This window comes from Emys orbicularis, chromosome 9 (genome assembly GCF_028017835.1).
Source record: "Emys orbicularis isolate rEmyOrb1 chromosome 9, rEmyOrb1.hap1, whole genome shotgun sequence".
NCBI classification, from domain to species: Eukaryota; Metazoa; Chordata; order Testudines; family Emydidae; genus Emys; species Emys orbicularis.
Genome location: NC_088691.1, coordinates 5067109 through 5081102, shown reverse-complemented (window position 1 = coordinate 5081102; position 13994 = coordinate 5067109). Strand labels below are relative to the sequence as shown.

The 13994-nt window shown below is 39.7% G+C and overlaps 1 protein-coding gene across 1 annotated transcript in view; it reads left to right on the top strand.

Annotated features, from left to right (window-relative positions):
- Positions 1 to 13994, top strand: part of MAP7D3 (MAP7 domain containing 3) — a 58800-nt gene extending 44806 nt beyond the window's left edge. Inside the window, exons 14-22 of the mRNA XM_065410848.1 lie at positions 4534 to 4669; positions 6829 to 6988; positions 8479 to 8583; positions 8894 to 8947; positions 9318 to 9405; positions 9945 to 10158; positions 11926 to 12221; positions 12870 to 12963; positions 13937 to 13994. Of these exons, the coding sequence (XP_065266920.1) occupies positions 4534 to 4669; positions 6829 to 6988; positions 8479 to 8583; positions 8894 to 8947; positions 9318 to 9405; positions 9945 to 10158; positions 11926 to 12221; positions 12870 to 12963; positions 13937 to 13994 (1205 nt within the window). The remainder of the gene's footprint in view (positions 1 to 4533; positions 4670 to 6828; positions 6989 to 8478; positions 8584 to 8893; positions 8948 to 9317; positions 9406 to 9944; positions 10159 to 11925; positions 12222 to 12869; positions 12964 to 13936) is intronic.

Below are 13994 nucleotides of genomic sequence, written 5' to 3'. Positions count from 1 at the left end.
TGGTAAGTAGTTAAAATATGCTATTATGCAGTAAAACACATCTTATTTTTCAGTGACTTGGAGCAGTCTTACACAGCTTCTCCTCTTCATGAGTTAAAAGGCTTGTTTCAACTTAAAAACATAAGAAATGCTCATTCATGAGAGTTGTCACCTTGTGTGCTATGATGGGTAATAAACTGGAATGTAATAATTATATGTCTGGGTTGTTGAGGAGTCGGAGGGCATAAGGATAAAACAAATAGCCCACATTGAGGTATGGGTGATGACCTTCTGTCTAATGCAGGGGTAGGCAACCTATGGCATGCATGCCGAAGACGGCACGTGAGCTGATTTTCAGTGGCACTCACACTGCCCGGGTCCTGGCCACCGGTCCGGGGGGCTCTGCATTTTAATTTAATTTTAAATGAAGCTTCTTAAACATTTTAAAAACTTTATTTACTTCACATACAACAATAGTTTAGTTATATATTATAGACTTATAGAAAGACCTTCTAAAAAGGTTAAAATGTATGACTGGCACGCGAAACCTTTAAATTAGAGTGAAGAAATGAAGACTCGGCACACCACTTCCGAAAGGTTGCCAACCGCTGGTCTAATGCCACACATCACACTGTTTCAACACCGGTACACATTATCTTAGTGGCTAGGTAAAAAACCACATTCCAGTGAGGCGATGGCAGGCTCCTCCTTAGATAGCTGTAATGTGGAACATTCTTCAATCCATCATACAGGAAACTGTAGCTTCACTAGACCTAGGGAGGAGGGTAAACCACCACCAACTCTTCACAAGACAACAGTTCCACGGGCCTACTTAACACACTCCTTCCACCCCTTAACCCACACAGGTCAAGTAGTGCTGACAGTGAATCCTCAGAGAAGGAGTTGATTGAAGAAATCCTACACACAAAATGGGGCTAGAAGTGTCACAATTTCTGCTTCCTTTCAAGGAGTGCTTCTTATAATCCACAAGCTGACAGCGAGTGACACCAAACACCAACAACTGAACAGCAGTCCTGTTGGGTTAATTTTAAATCATGAGCAGCTTGTTTTAAAAAGTACAGCAAAGGAATGAGACGATCCTGAGAAATGAAAGATCGTCAGGAATATCACTGTAGGAAAACTGAACAGCACACAAAGCTACAATGGGAGAACATTGCTAATGCATGTGTTCATGTTGGGAGGCCCATTCTCTAACGACTAAATCTGTCTGAAATTCTGGCTCTGAGTAGATGGAATATGTGACATAGGAACATAAAAAGTGCATCATCTTCCATCCCCACTGATACAAAGACAGAGGAGGATTATACAGGCCCTCTAAAGAAGCACTTTTCTGAGTTGGAAGATGACCTCTTTTGCTCTACAGACGCAAGAAACTCCAAGTAGCACAGAGGGAGGAATTGAGCAAGACAAAGATCATGAAAGACTTAAATTTGTGCCCCAAAACTGACCACATACAATTCAGGTACCCACGTGTCTGCATACTTTACTTGTGCAGCAAATGATGTTGGTACATGCATATCTGAGACTTTGGGTATTCCAAAGTTTGTACACTCACTACTTGCATGCCCTGAAATTTGTGCTCGTAATCTTGAGTGCACAGAGTTAGTCTGTGCTGAAATCCTTATGGAAAACTATGATCCACCTTCAAGAGAGAAAATATACATCTTTCACAAATTGCCTCTTCCACCCTGCAGGCTTCCCATCTTCTTCCTCTTTCCTTCCCCATCCTGATCTATCCCAATAATCTGCTATTCCAAACATTACTGTGACTGGTTTCCTTTATCTTTTTTTATATTGCGTACTCAGACAGCATTTTATGTGGTGACGTGTAGCTAAAATGGTATTGCCTCAAGTAGAGATTATACACTGAGGGCCTGCATTCTTCATGGGAATATATAGTCCGGCTCAGTTTTGTGATAAGTTTGCCCAAGTTTAATGATTGATTATTGATGGCATCATTGTTTTATTGACTTGGCTTTGTGTATAAACAGAGCAGATGTAAGAATCCTGTTGGCTTAGCAGCAGCTGCTGCTATTGTTTATATTATAGTAGTGCCTAGATCAGGGCCCGTTGTGCTAGGTGCTGTACAGACTTGTAGTAAGAGACAGTACCTTCCCCAGACAGCTTATGATTTCTACAGATGAGGCAGACCAAGGGTGGCAGGGGAACAGGCACAGAGTTGAAATGACTTGCCTGATGTCAGACAGCATGCTAGTGATAGAGCTGCAATTAACACCCAGGTGTCTTGACTCCCAGTCCAGTGTCCTATACATTAGCCCACAGCAGTAGCCAGACTTCATGACCAGAAGTGAACAACCCCCTACCTCTGTAGGTTTGCCTCCCCAGGTCCATTTCAAAAATGTCAATGCCTGATGCAAGCAATAGCTTCTCTGTGAGGTTTAGAAAGCTAACTCTTTGCACATACATGCTGTGCTCTGTGTATTATCAATTTAAGTTTTGTCTTTCCCAATTTTTCATACAACAAATAGCTTAAGAATGTTTGAAGGAAAAGACTTTCCCTTAGTATTGTTTTTAATTGAGTCAATCTTTCTGCTATGCACACAAAGCTTTTATTTGAGGAGGTAGATGATTGGTACCAGAACCAGTCTTTGCACCTGTCCTGACTGCCCTCCTGTGCAATTTGGGAGGTAGGTATGTGCAGAGGGATGGTCTGTGTGGTTTGGTGTTGCTTGGGGAGGTTGGGTATTTTGATATTCCTTGGACTGGCTTGTTTCTAGGTTTGGCGATGATACAGTTTTATTCTTGCTTGTATGGTATGATTGCATTTCTTAAATCAAAGGTGGTAAAAGCCCTGGAGAGGCCCTGGAGATTGTATAAATCTTAAATACATAGAAAAAAACTCCAGCAATGCCAGCTAGGAAATTGGAATCCTGTGTACACACTTGCACCCCCTCTGTTTTGCAAGCACAGTTTGTGTGCACAAACTTTGTCTTGACTCTACAGCTGTATAAGTGCTGTTGATGCTTTCACTCTACAGTTTGTGGACAATGACTTCACATTCACAGTCCATACCCAACGCTTGGAAAATCTTTCCCACTGTACTGTCTTAAACTTCTAAATAGTGTCTGAATTTCACAGAAATTGGCACATTATATTGAAGTAATGTGTTTTTTCAGGCTAGAAGAGAAATACTTTTGTCAGTACATTGATTTTGCTGCTCATTGAAATAAGTATTTTTTGTTACATTTGAAGCCTTTTCCAAATATTAATCATTTGGACTTGAAGGATTTATCAGTGTTACACCTGCAGTTATCTGCCCATCTGTAAGGATGTTAAAATAAATTAAGGGAAGAATCTCAGCTAGTATTAATAGGCATATTGCCTTCAGCGGAAATATGCTGATTTACAGCAACTGAAAATCAGGTCCTGAATGTTCTAAAGATCAGACATCAGTTACATTAAAACCAGTTAAACTTCAAGAAGATGGGGATTCTTCCTAAAAACATGGGGATACTTCCTAAAAACAAGAGGGTTGTTAACAGTATAAATTAGTCAAGTGGCTTTTCAGAATATTTTTATGAACATGTTTCTTGTACTCAGACACCAGGGCAATGGGTGTGGGTTGTGTGTGTGTATATATAAAAGAGAGTTTGGCTGTGCCCTTAGGCCTTGTAATATATTATATCTTGGGATATTATATAAAAAAGGGCGGTAAGAGATGTTTTGATCTCCATGTAAAATGAGAATGTAGCAATGGAGTGTGTGGTGCTCTAGTTGAATTTTACTGATAAAACAAAGGCATGGTTGTAATATTCTAAAAATATTGCTAATTTTGGAAAATGGATTTTAAAAATCGATACTTCCTCTTTTGGTCCAGAATATGTTTGTCCTGTTTATTATAAGGAAGACTAACAAGCTTATTGCTCATACAATAATATTTCTCCAGATTTTTTAAAAAGCGCTAATAGAATAGTCTTTGAAGGTTACGCAATTATTTTAGCTTTTGGAAATATTCTTTTAATCGTTATGATTATTACAGCATTATTTGTAGCAGAGATGCATGTAGTATTTGGGAATGGTTGCTTATGAGGTGTGGTTCCTTTAAGAAACCAGGAAGTGGAACCAGGAGGAGGAAGAGAAGACACCGGAGTGGGGGTCATGAGGAAGAGAAACCTAGAGGGGATGCCAGTCAGACCCCTGGAATAAAGTTTGTTCTTGTTTGCATTTAAACTGAGTGGTCTTCAAATTATTGGAATATCACAATGTATTTTCAGTAGTTACATTATCTGAAAACAGCCAAAGGTGTCTTGTTGGAATGAGTTAGTGTAGTATGTCTGCAGTGTAAATAAGGTACTGGGCTCCTATTGTTGCTTTCTTTCAACTGTTTAGGATTTTCTTCCAGTCTCTCTATGTGTTGAATACAGAGTGCTTTGAATGACTGGTTGAATACTCATGTTAGCGATGGTAGGGCAGTTGGACAAAAGCAGTGTTACTCGCCTCTCATATCACAGTGGTGAAGGCATGTTTTGAAGTGGATGGTTCTATATAACAGCACCTTCTTTCAAATTACAGAATCCAGTAGCAAAAATATTCCGGGAACCACAACAGCCGAAGAAGCCGCTAAAATCTTAGCAGAGAAACGACGTCTTGCCCGGGAGCAAAGAGAGCGTGAAGACCAGGAAAGAATTCAGAGAGAAGAGAAGGAAAGGTAACTTGTAAATACCAGAAAACAATATTTTCTGTGATGCAAATCTGATTGGCATGTAAACCTGGCTGGCATATATTTTAGCTACACATGCGAGAATCTGCAGAGAGGCAGGTACACATGGCAGAGTTTGCTGGAAATAAATATCCTTGTGAATGTCAGAAGTCTGTGTGAAATGGGATGTCACTTTCTAGGCAGACTGCTTCTCTTCCTTTCAAGTCTCCAGTGATTCTACTACTAAAAATATAAGATATGCTTCTTACTCCAGTTACATTTAATTTTCTTTATAGGATATTAAAATCCTCTTCAAACTACAGTAGAACCTCCATTATGAACACCTCGGGAATGGAGGTTGTTCATAACTCTGAACAAAACGTTATGGTGGTTCTTTCAAAAGTTTACAGCTGAACGATGACTTAATACAGCTTTGAAACTTGACTATGCAGAAGAAAAATGCTGCTTTTAACAATCTTATTTTAAATGAAACAAGCACACAAACGGTTTCCCTAACTTGTCAAATCTTTTTTAAACTTCCCTTTATTTTTTTGAAGTTTACCTTTAACACAGTACTGTGCTGTACAGTATTTGCCTTTTTTTGGTCTCTGCTACTTGATTGTGTTCTTCCAGTTCCAAATGAGGTGTGTGGTTGACCGGTCAGTTCGTAACTCTTAGGTTCTACTGTATTCCTCTTAAACTCTTCTTTGGCAAACTTGGGAGACATGTTGCCTTCTAGGTTCCCAGTTTATATTCGTCCCGGGTTGATGATGACTGAGATGCCACATGATAGTTGGCAGCCTACATGCAATGCATTTCTCTTATTAGTCTAGTTCTCCGTGGACAAGTGTCCATATCACCAGAACAACTGGCACCCTTCTTGACAGTATCCTAGAAATGTAGGACTGGAAGGGACCTCAATAGGTCATGTGGTCCAGCTCTCTGTACTGAGGCAGGACTATTATCTGTTATCGGTAGTGTCCAAAGAATTAACTGTCCAGGAAGGATGAATTACCTTTCTGTACACGGATCCTTTCTGTTCCTCCAGCTCACAGTTGAAAGAGACACTGGTGGGATGGCGCTATTTGTAAACTTTTACTGTTTGCTGCTTTATGTTTTATCTCTTCTATGGCTAGACACAGTGGATGCCGCTTAATAACAACCCTGATATTAACAACTTCTGCTTAATAGCAACATTTTGCTGGGAACCAATCCTGTCCTGTTGACTTTTAATGTTAATGAGATTCAGATATTGGCAACAGCATGCCACTTATTGAAAACTTTTTTGGAAGAAAGGCCCTGGCTGCCAGCAAGGAAGCACTGGGACATGCCTTCCCTGCCTGCAGCCCTGAAAACCTGCCTGCAGCTGGACCTCAGCCCATCCCAGCACTTCCTTCCTGGGCTACAGCCCCACAAACCTATGTGCAACCCTGGACCACACAGAAGATAAGAGGCAGGGGCCTCTGCATCTCCACCCAACAGGGTAACCTCTGCTGGAGTCCCAGTTCTGTTTGCTGGGAGGGGGGCTGTGGCAGGGCAATGGGGGTGGCTGCAGCCTGGATGCCAGGGCTTTCCATGGGGAGCAGGAGTGCTGGGGGGTCTATGGAGCTGCATGTACCTCTTCCTGCTGCTGCCCTGCCCACAGCTTCCCCTCCCCAAGTAAAGTCCTGGCTTTTGGGCTGCAACCCCGTCCTGGCTGCTGCTCTGCTCACAACCAGGTTGGCAAGACACGCCCCAGTATTTCCTTCCCTAGCTGCAGCGCCACAAACCTGCCTTCAACTTATTGGTAACTGCCAATTAATGGCAACTTTTTTGCTGGTAACAAGTGGAATCTACTATAGCTGACTGTGAGTTTGGGTATGTGTACACTGCAGCTGGGAGCGTGCCTCCCAACCCAGGTAGACAGACCTGCTCTAGCTCCACTCAAAGTAGTGTGCTAAAAATAGCAGTGTGGATGTTGTGGCTCTGCTAGCTGCCCAAGAGCAAGCCCGCCTGATCCCCTGGGTCCAAGCTCGTGTTACTAGCCCTGTGGCAACGTCCACGCTGCTATGTACAGCATGCTCCCAGCTGCAGTGTAGACCTACCCTTTGGCATCTTTCACAAGCTTTAAACTCTCACACTTTAAATAAATAATATCCAGTCTGTAATCCATTTCTTGGAAATACTAGGAGCAGAGAAGAAGAAATGGTAAAGAAAATGATTGAAGATAAAGCACAAAGAGAGGAGGAGCTCCAAAGACTGGAGGAAGAAAAAAGACTTGATGATGAAGAACAGCAAAGACAAGCTGAAGAGAGAGTTCTCAAAGAACAGGAGGAGCAGGAAAAACTAGTAGGTTTAACAGGTTTACTTGCTAGATGTAGAACATGACTCTGTTCCTTGAAAAAGCTGTTAAGTAATTCTTTTTAGATCCTGAATCAGTTCATGTTGGAAAATGCCCAGTCATAAAGGGACATAGGATACCATAGATAAAACTATTGAAATCTTCCTAAATTGTGTGGCGCTTGGGTCTGGGAAAGAAGCAAATATTTCATAACCATTTTAGTCATGTTCAGTACACTGGTGGCTGAAAGCTGCTTGGTAGGTAAGATGCAAGGAACTCTGTAAAAGCCAAAGTATAATAGAGCTTCTTCATAATCTTATTGGGGCCACTTACAGAGCTTCCTGTTTGAAAAGATCAGAGAGGAGTCTGGGGCACCTTGTGCGATCTAACTTCTCTATAAAAGGTAATGTTACTAGCTAAGAAACTGATACAGCAGATTTTAAAATACACGGCTACCCCAATATAACACGAATTCGGATATAACGCGGTGAAGCAGTGCTCCGGGGGGACGGGGCTGCGCGCTCTGGCGGATCAAAACAAGTTCGATATAACGCGGTTTCACCTATAACGCGGTAAGATTTTTTGGCTCCCGAGGACAGCGTTCTATCGAGGTAGAGGGGTACTTCTTAGCGTATGTGCAACGTGCCTCAGGTGGCACGTGACCAGGATTCATCACCGAATTTGGTCCACTGGTTGGATCATTAGCTTGCCCGGGCCAGGTGCTAGCGCGCAGTGTGACATGAATGCTCCTCCATGGCCCCCAAATACTACGAATGAAAATACTACTAACCCCTAAATATAGCCTTTCATGGATAATGAATGTCTATATAACCTGGAAAAGGTATCCTTCCTAATGAATGAAAGAAATTACATTTTTCAGGCTATATGGACCTTGTTCAATGTATGATGAATTTCTAACAGCCATTTGTATCTATGGTATATATTTTCATTCTCAGGCTCTATCATACTTTACTGTTCTGAACAATTGTTATAAAAATAAGCTAGTGTTAAGAATCCTCTTATCTCCCCATCAAGGCTTGCAATCATAGTGAAAAACAGATTCCGTTATAATAGGAGCACTAAGATATTCAGTGACAACTATCTTAAATACAAATATCTGACTGCAAAGGTTTTTAATTAATTTTGCTATATTTGCAATTTAACTGCTTTCTTCATGGTTTCTAAAGTATCTTCCTTAAATGGACCTTCATTCTGAAGTACAGGTTAAACTAACTATTCAAATAGCTCTGGGGCCATCTAAAGAACTTGGATAATCATTTAACTAAATATTTTTTCTGTGAATTTCAGAATCAGGTGGCAAATCTGTAATTCAGATTTTCAGGATTAGGATAGTATGTATTTACATGTACTGCACACCAGATGCTTAAGTGGTGGTATGAATCATTTCATCTACAAAATAACTAATGATAAAATAGCTCTCTTGACACCTTACAATTGATTTATGTATTGGATCCCATATTCTCTGCCTTAATTTTAGAGAGAGGAAGCTGAAGCAAAAGCCCAAGAAGAAGCTGAAAGACAACGGCAGGAGCGAGAGAGGATTATGCAGCAAAATATGCAGGAGAGACTTGAAAGGAAAAAGGTGCATAGTTCTTGCTTTCAAGCCTTTAAGCGAGCCTTAAGTGTGTTGAGACTCTAATGTTAAAGCAATCTGGTGAATAAAGTTAAACAAACGATCTGAACTGGGAACAGTCACATGTATTTGAATAAATCAAATTGTGTTTTTAAATGTATATTTTGGTTTCTATTCTAAAAAATGACAATTTAAAATGGTAATTAGAGTAAGGAAATTTTTAAATCCTTTAAATACAAAAGTTAATAAAAGAAGCCAAATGATCAAAGTTCAGCCTTTTCCATGTTGTGACAAATTCACTTTTTTTTTGCTTTAACAGAGAATTGAAGAAATAATGAAAAGAACTCGGAAGTCAGAACAGAATGAAGCCAAGGTACTTGTTTATATGTGACATTATATAGATTCAAGGAGTTGTCATGTTTCACTTTCAGAACCTTTCCATTAAATGCTTCACTTTCAGAAGAATAACATACATCTTTATGTTCTGTTCAACTGAAATGAAATGGCTTCCAGTCATAGGACAAGGATCCTGTGCAATGACAGATAGTAACTCTCAGTATACTCATGGCAATTCTTAGATACTCCTGAGGGTCTCTACAGCATGTAAGCTGGATGTACATCTTTTAAAATGTATTGAATCATGGCCTGTGTGATATGTGGGCAGTTCACGATAAATATTGTGTGGTGGTGGTGGTGTTACTTACAACAGTTTAAGTTAGCAGTAATACAGGTTTCTGTTACAGAATGAAGAGAAGTCTGCTAATGAGGCTGACGAGGAAGAGGATGCTGAAGAGGAGGAAGAGTTGGGCCTTGAAAAAACATATCAACCAGGTAAACAATGTTTGGTAAATGAGGTCCAAAATGGTTAAAATCGCTTATACTCTAAAGCGGGGTAGTCATTGTCTCAATGGGATCTGAACTCCCTAATAAACGAAGGATTTTGTTTCTTCACTCATCCTCTGAAAGGCCCTACTCCATTTTCAGCAGTTGGCAATATTTACTGTAAGTTAATTTTCATGCTGATGTATGATGATTTGAGTACACCACTTCCACAATTGCCATGGAAGCGGTGTGCATAAAAATGAGAATAGATTATTTATTCCATTGTGTGGAAGACAGGCAAAATTGTTAACTAAAAATGTATGATTTGAGAATGACTATACAATAAAAATGTTTCAGATTTGTTTTGGCACTTTAAAAATACATGTATTATTCTATATCATTATAGCCAATTTCCCATTAGAGATGTTCATTTTATGAGATTGTATGTTCAGAACATTCCAGCTAGGAGAGAGACCAGTTAGGCATTTATTTGTGTGTTGTTAATTTGGAATAGCAACTCTAATATATTGCAGCTCTCTTTCTTTCAGAAAAGATAAATGGTGTTGATCTGTCTCAAGAAATCAAGGTGCAGACACAATATAGTTCTGAGTTTGCATGTGGTTTGACTTCTATAGAATCTTCAATGCAAGATATGTCAAAAATGGAGGCGGATGAAGTACTTATGAATGGAGATGAGCAAGACATTTATCAGAAGAAGAAGAATGAGGGGTCTTTGCATGTTATGCAGCTAAAGGATTACAGGTGAGCCTGTGTGATGGTGTCCTAATGCATAAATTACAATCAGATGCAACCTTTACAATAAATCCTTAAATACACTTCATATAGTTTGTGTTTAGTACTGATCATAGGTTGCCAAAAATTTAATTTGAGGCTGTCCAGTTTTGTTGAAGTTTTGCCTAGAGTAAATCAGGTGTTTCCTGACAACTACAAGTTAGTATTTAAAAAATGATATATGCCACTTTAAATATATAAAACAATGTAACATTAAATTATAAAATAAAACATAAATTATTCCTTCTTGTATAATTATACATTTGTTGTATTTTGGAGCTGATTGTGATTCTTCTCAATCTAACGTGAGTCTGGAGTAACACTAATGAAGTCAGTGGAGATATACTCAGTGTAAATCTGGTGTGAAATTGAACAGGCCCACAGCCGATCAATTAATTTAATGTACAGAAACTAAATCCAGAGATTTTGTTAGTTTGCTTCAGAACTTATCTTGATAAAGAAAAATATCAGTTTAAAACTTTCCATTATGAAGCAGTGCCCACTGCCTCAAGTGCATTACATGATCAAACTGTCAGTTTGCTCTTTAATGCATAAGCTCTTGGTTTTGATAGTGCCATGTCAATAACAGTGGTGGTGGTAAGTGGGCTGAGATGTTGCCAAACAAACAGAAACATACCGAACTTACTGGTAAACAAAGGCAACAATCTAAACGGTTTTCCCTGAGGTTGGATGACAGTTTGATACTAAATCCCCAAACAAGAGAATAGAGAGAAGAGAGAGTATCTACAGGATTCTCTAAGGGCTTGTCTTCACTACCCGCCCGGATCGGCGGGTAGAAATCGATCTCTCGGGGATCGATTTATCGTGTCTCGTCGGGCCGCGATAATCGATCCCCGAATCGACGCGCATACTCCACCAGCCCAGGTAGGAGTAAGCGCCGTCGATGGGGAAGCCGCAGCAGTCGATTTGCCGCAGTCCTCACAGCGGGGTAAGTCGGATCGGATACGTCGAATTCAGCTACGCTATTCCCGTAGCTGAATTTGCATATCTGAAATTGATCCCTCTCATAGTGTAGACGTAGCCTAAGACACCTTCAATTCAGCTAAAACAATATTAAAAACTAATACTAAAATTCCCACCAAGTGAGGTTTTTAACAATACATTTCTCATTTTCATCTTTTTTTTTTTTAGAGAGAGAATTTCCATCCAGTCCTAGGAAAAATCTCTAGATTCATGGGCAATTCTGTTTGCTTGTCCAAATCCTAATGATGCTTTAGAATTTGCACTGTGAAAATTCTTTGATATTTTAAATTAAGTTTCTGTTCTTGCCACATGTGTCTAGTGACTGAATATGAAGTGTTAATGTTTCATGACTTCTTCAAAAATGAATTGAAACTGATGGTTTGAATATAACACTTTTACAGAGTAGTCTGTGACTCAGTAAATGCATGTGTTTATCAAAAATAATCTGAAAACAAAGCAGAAACACAGACTATTAAAGCAGGGACATGGATCCTGTGACTTTTTTATACCAATTCTGTGGAGTTGTGCTCTTATCTGATGGTTATTGGTGCAGATGTGACTGAATGGATGTTGATGCAGTTGTTCCTTCTGATCTGACTTCTATAACAACCGCATGGCAGGTAGGGCAGCTTATCCCCAAAAATATTCGTTGGGGAGAATATGGGGATTTCTAGTTGGCTGACGACCTTTTCTATTGGTAAATAAGGGTCAGGTGTCCAGCACTCTTAACAAATGTGTTTGTTCTTTCTCCAGTCCTTCAGCAAAAGAAATGGTTATCCAGAATTCAGAAATATTGCACGTTAATGAAGCTGATTGTACGATTGGACTTATACAGAATCTCAATGGAAAATCTAATGCATGGACTTTTGAAGAAATTATTGATCTTGGAGTACATTCCAAGTCAACCAAACTGAGTTCAGACAGCATCACTGCTGATAACTGTAATGAAAACTTGAATGATGCTGCTACCCTTCCCTCTAGTCCAAAATTGGCATTTGAGGACGATGGCACGGTGAATTCCTTGACCAAACCTATCGAGACTGCATCAGGTAATGTATGCTGATTTCCCTTCTACCTCCTGCTCCCACTAAATTAAGGTAGCTTTGTTAAATATTTACTGTATATTTGTGCCTTTTTTTTTTTTTTTTTTTTTTTGAGAATCTCTCATATTCTCTAAACTAGCAACAGGCTCTTACTGTTGTGCTTGTTGTTTTCCTTTTGTCAGAGGAGTAACTAGTCGATGACTTTTGAAGGGACTTAACTACTACAGCTAGTTAACACACCCGCTGAGTGCTCTTCCAAAAGTACAGCTCAATCACTATGAAGCCTCTGTACCTCTCCCTAGGACTAAAACTTTTCTATTTTTTTGTTTTTGTTTTTTGTTTTTGTTCTTAAATCTCTTAAATGGTTACTGTGGGTTTTTAAAAAAAAAAAAAAAAAGATAATTTTTGAAATGTTGCTGGTTACTATTAAAACCCTTCATGAGCTAGACCTCTCTGACTTAAGTCCTTCCACTTAAGTATATTCTTGCACTTTGCTGGGGCTGAGCTGTTCTGAGTCTTAAAATTACCTCTTCTAAGTCTGTAGGGCTTTTAGGTACTCGGCACTTGTGGCAGAACAATCTTCCACTTGACACCTGTTTTTTACTGTAAAATAATAATATTAATTCTTCATGTTCTGTGAGAACATAAGAATGACCATATTGGATCAGTCCAAAGGTCCATCTAGCCCAGTATCCTGTCTACCAAGAGTGGCCAATGCCAGGTGCCCCAGAGGGAGTGAATCTAACAGGTAATGATCAAGTGATCTCTCTCCTGCCATCCATCTCCACCCTCTGACAAACAGAGGCTAGGGACACCATTCCTTACCCATCCTGGCTAATAGCCATTAACGGACTTAACCTCCATGAATTTATCTAGTTCTCTTTTAAACGCTGTTATAGTCCTAGCCTTCACAACCTCCTTAGGCAAGGAGTTCCACAAGTTGACTGAGCTTGAAGCTGTGTGAGCTTGACTAGACATGACAATAGGCATACTGTTGGTACTAGTGCTGAATGAAAGATGTTCCATTAATATGGGGATAAAATGAATAACATGTTTGCTTCTAGAGCAAATGATTATTTAATTAATATTGTGCACTTGATGCATTTCATTTAAGAATAGCCTCGTACACCTGTGAGGTAGACGTTGTACTGATTTTACAGATGAGTGGACAGAAGTTGAGTTGCCTGTGGTCACACTGTGAATTAGTGACAGAGGTGGGAAAAGAACCCAAGAGTCCTGACTCCCAGTCCTCCCCTCTAAACACTAGACAATAAGCAGTAGGGAGGACGTGTTAACTGTATTGTGCTTTGCTGGAAAGGAACTGTGATTTCTTCCTGGTAAACTCAGTACAGAATGCATTAATTTTTAAAAGCTGTTGGTTAGAGATCTGTAATGCAGAGAACAGTATATCAAAACCAGTGTTTCATCCCGAGCAAAACTTCTGAGGTTATTGAAACAAAATCTTAATTGCACAAGCAGGTTTACAAAAACCAAACAAGAGTCTAAAGACCTCAAGCTGACAGGCCTGAGTGTGAAGTGTGAGGGAGAGAAGAATTACCAGTCTAATAGTGGGAATCCTCCAAAAGTTGTTCTCATCACAAATCATTTGTAGTTATCCATGTCCGTGACTGATCATTAGGGTGGTGGGTCAGAGACTTGAGTGAAACTAGCTGGTATAGGACTGAACTTTTTTTTTTTTTTTTTTTTACATTGGAAGTTAGGATCTCCAACACACCAGTTCAAAAACGTGCTCCTAACCAGAGATCTCCACCCACATGA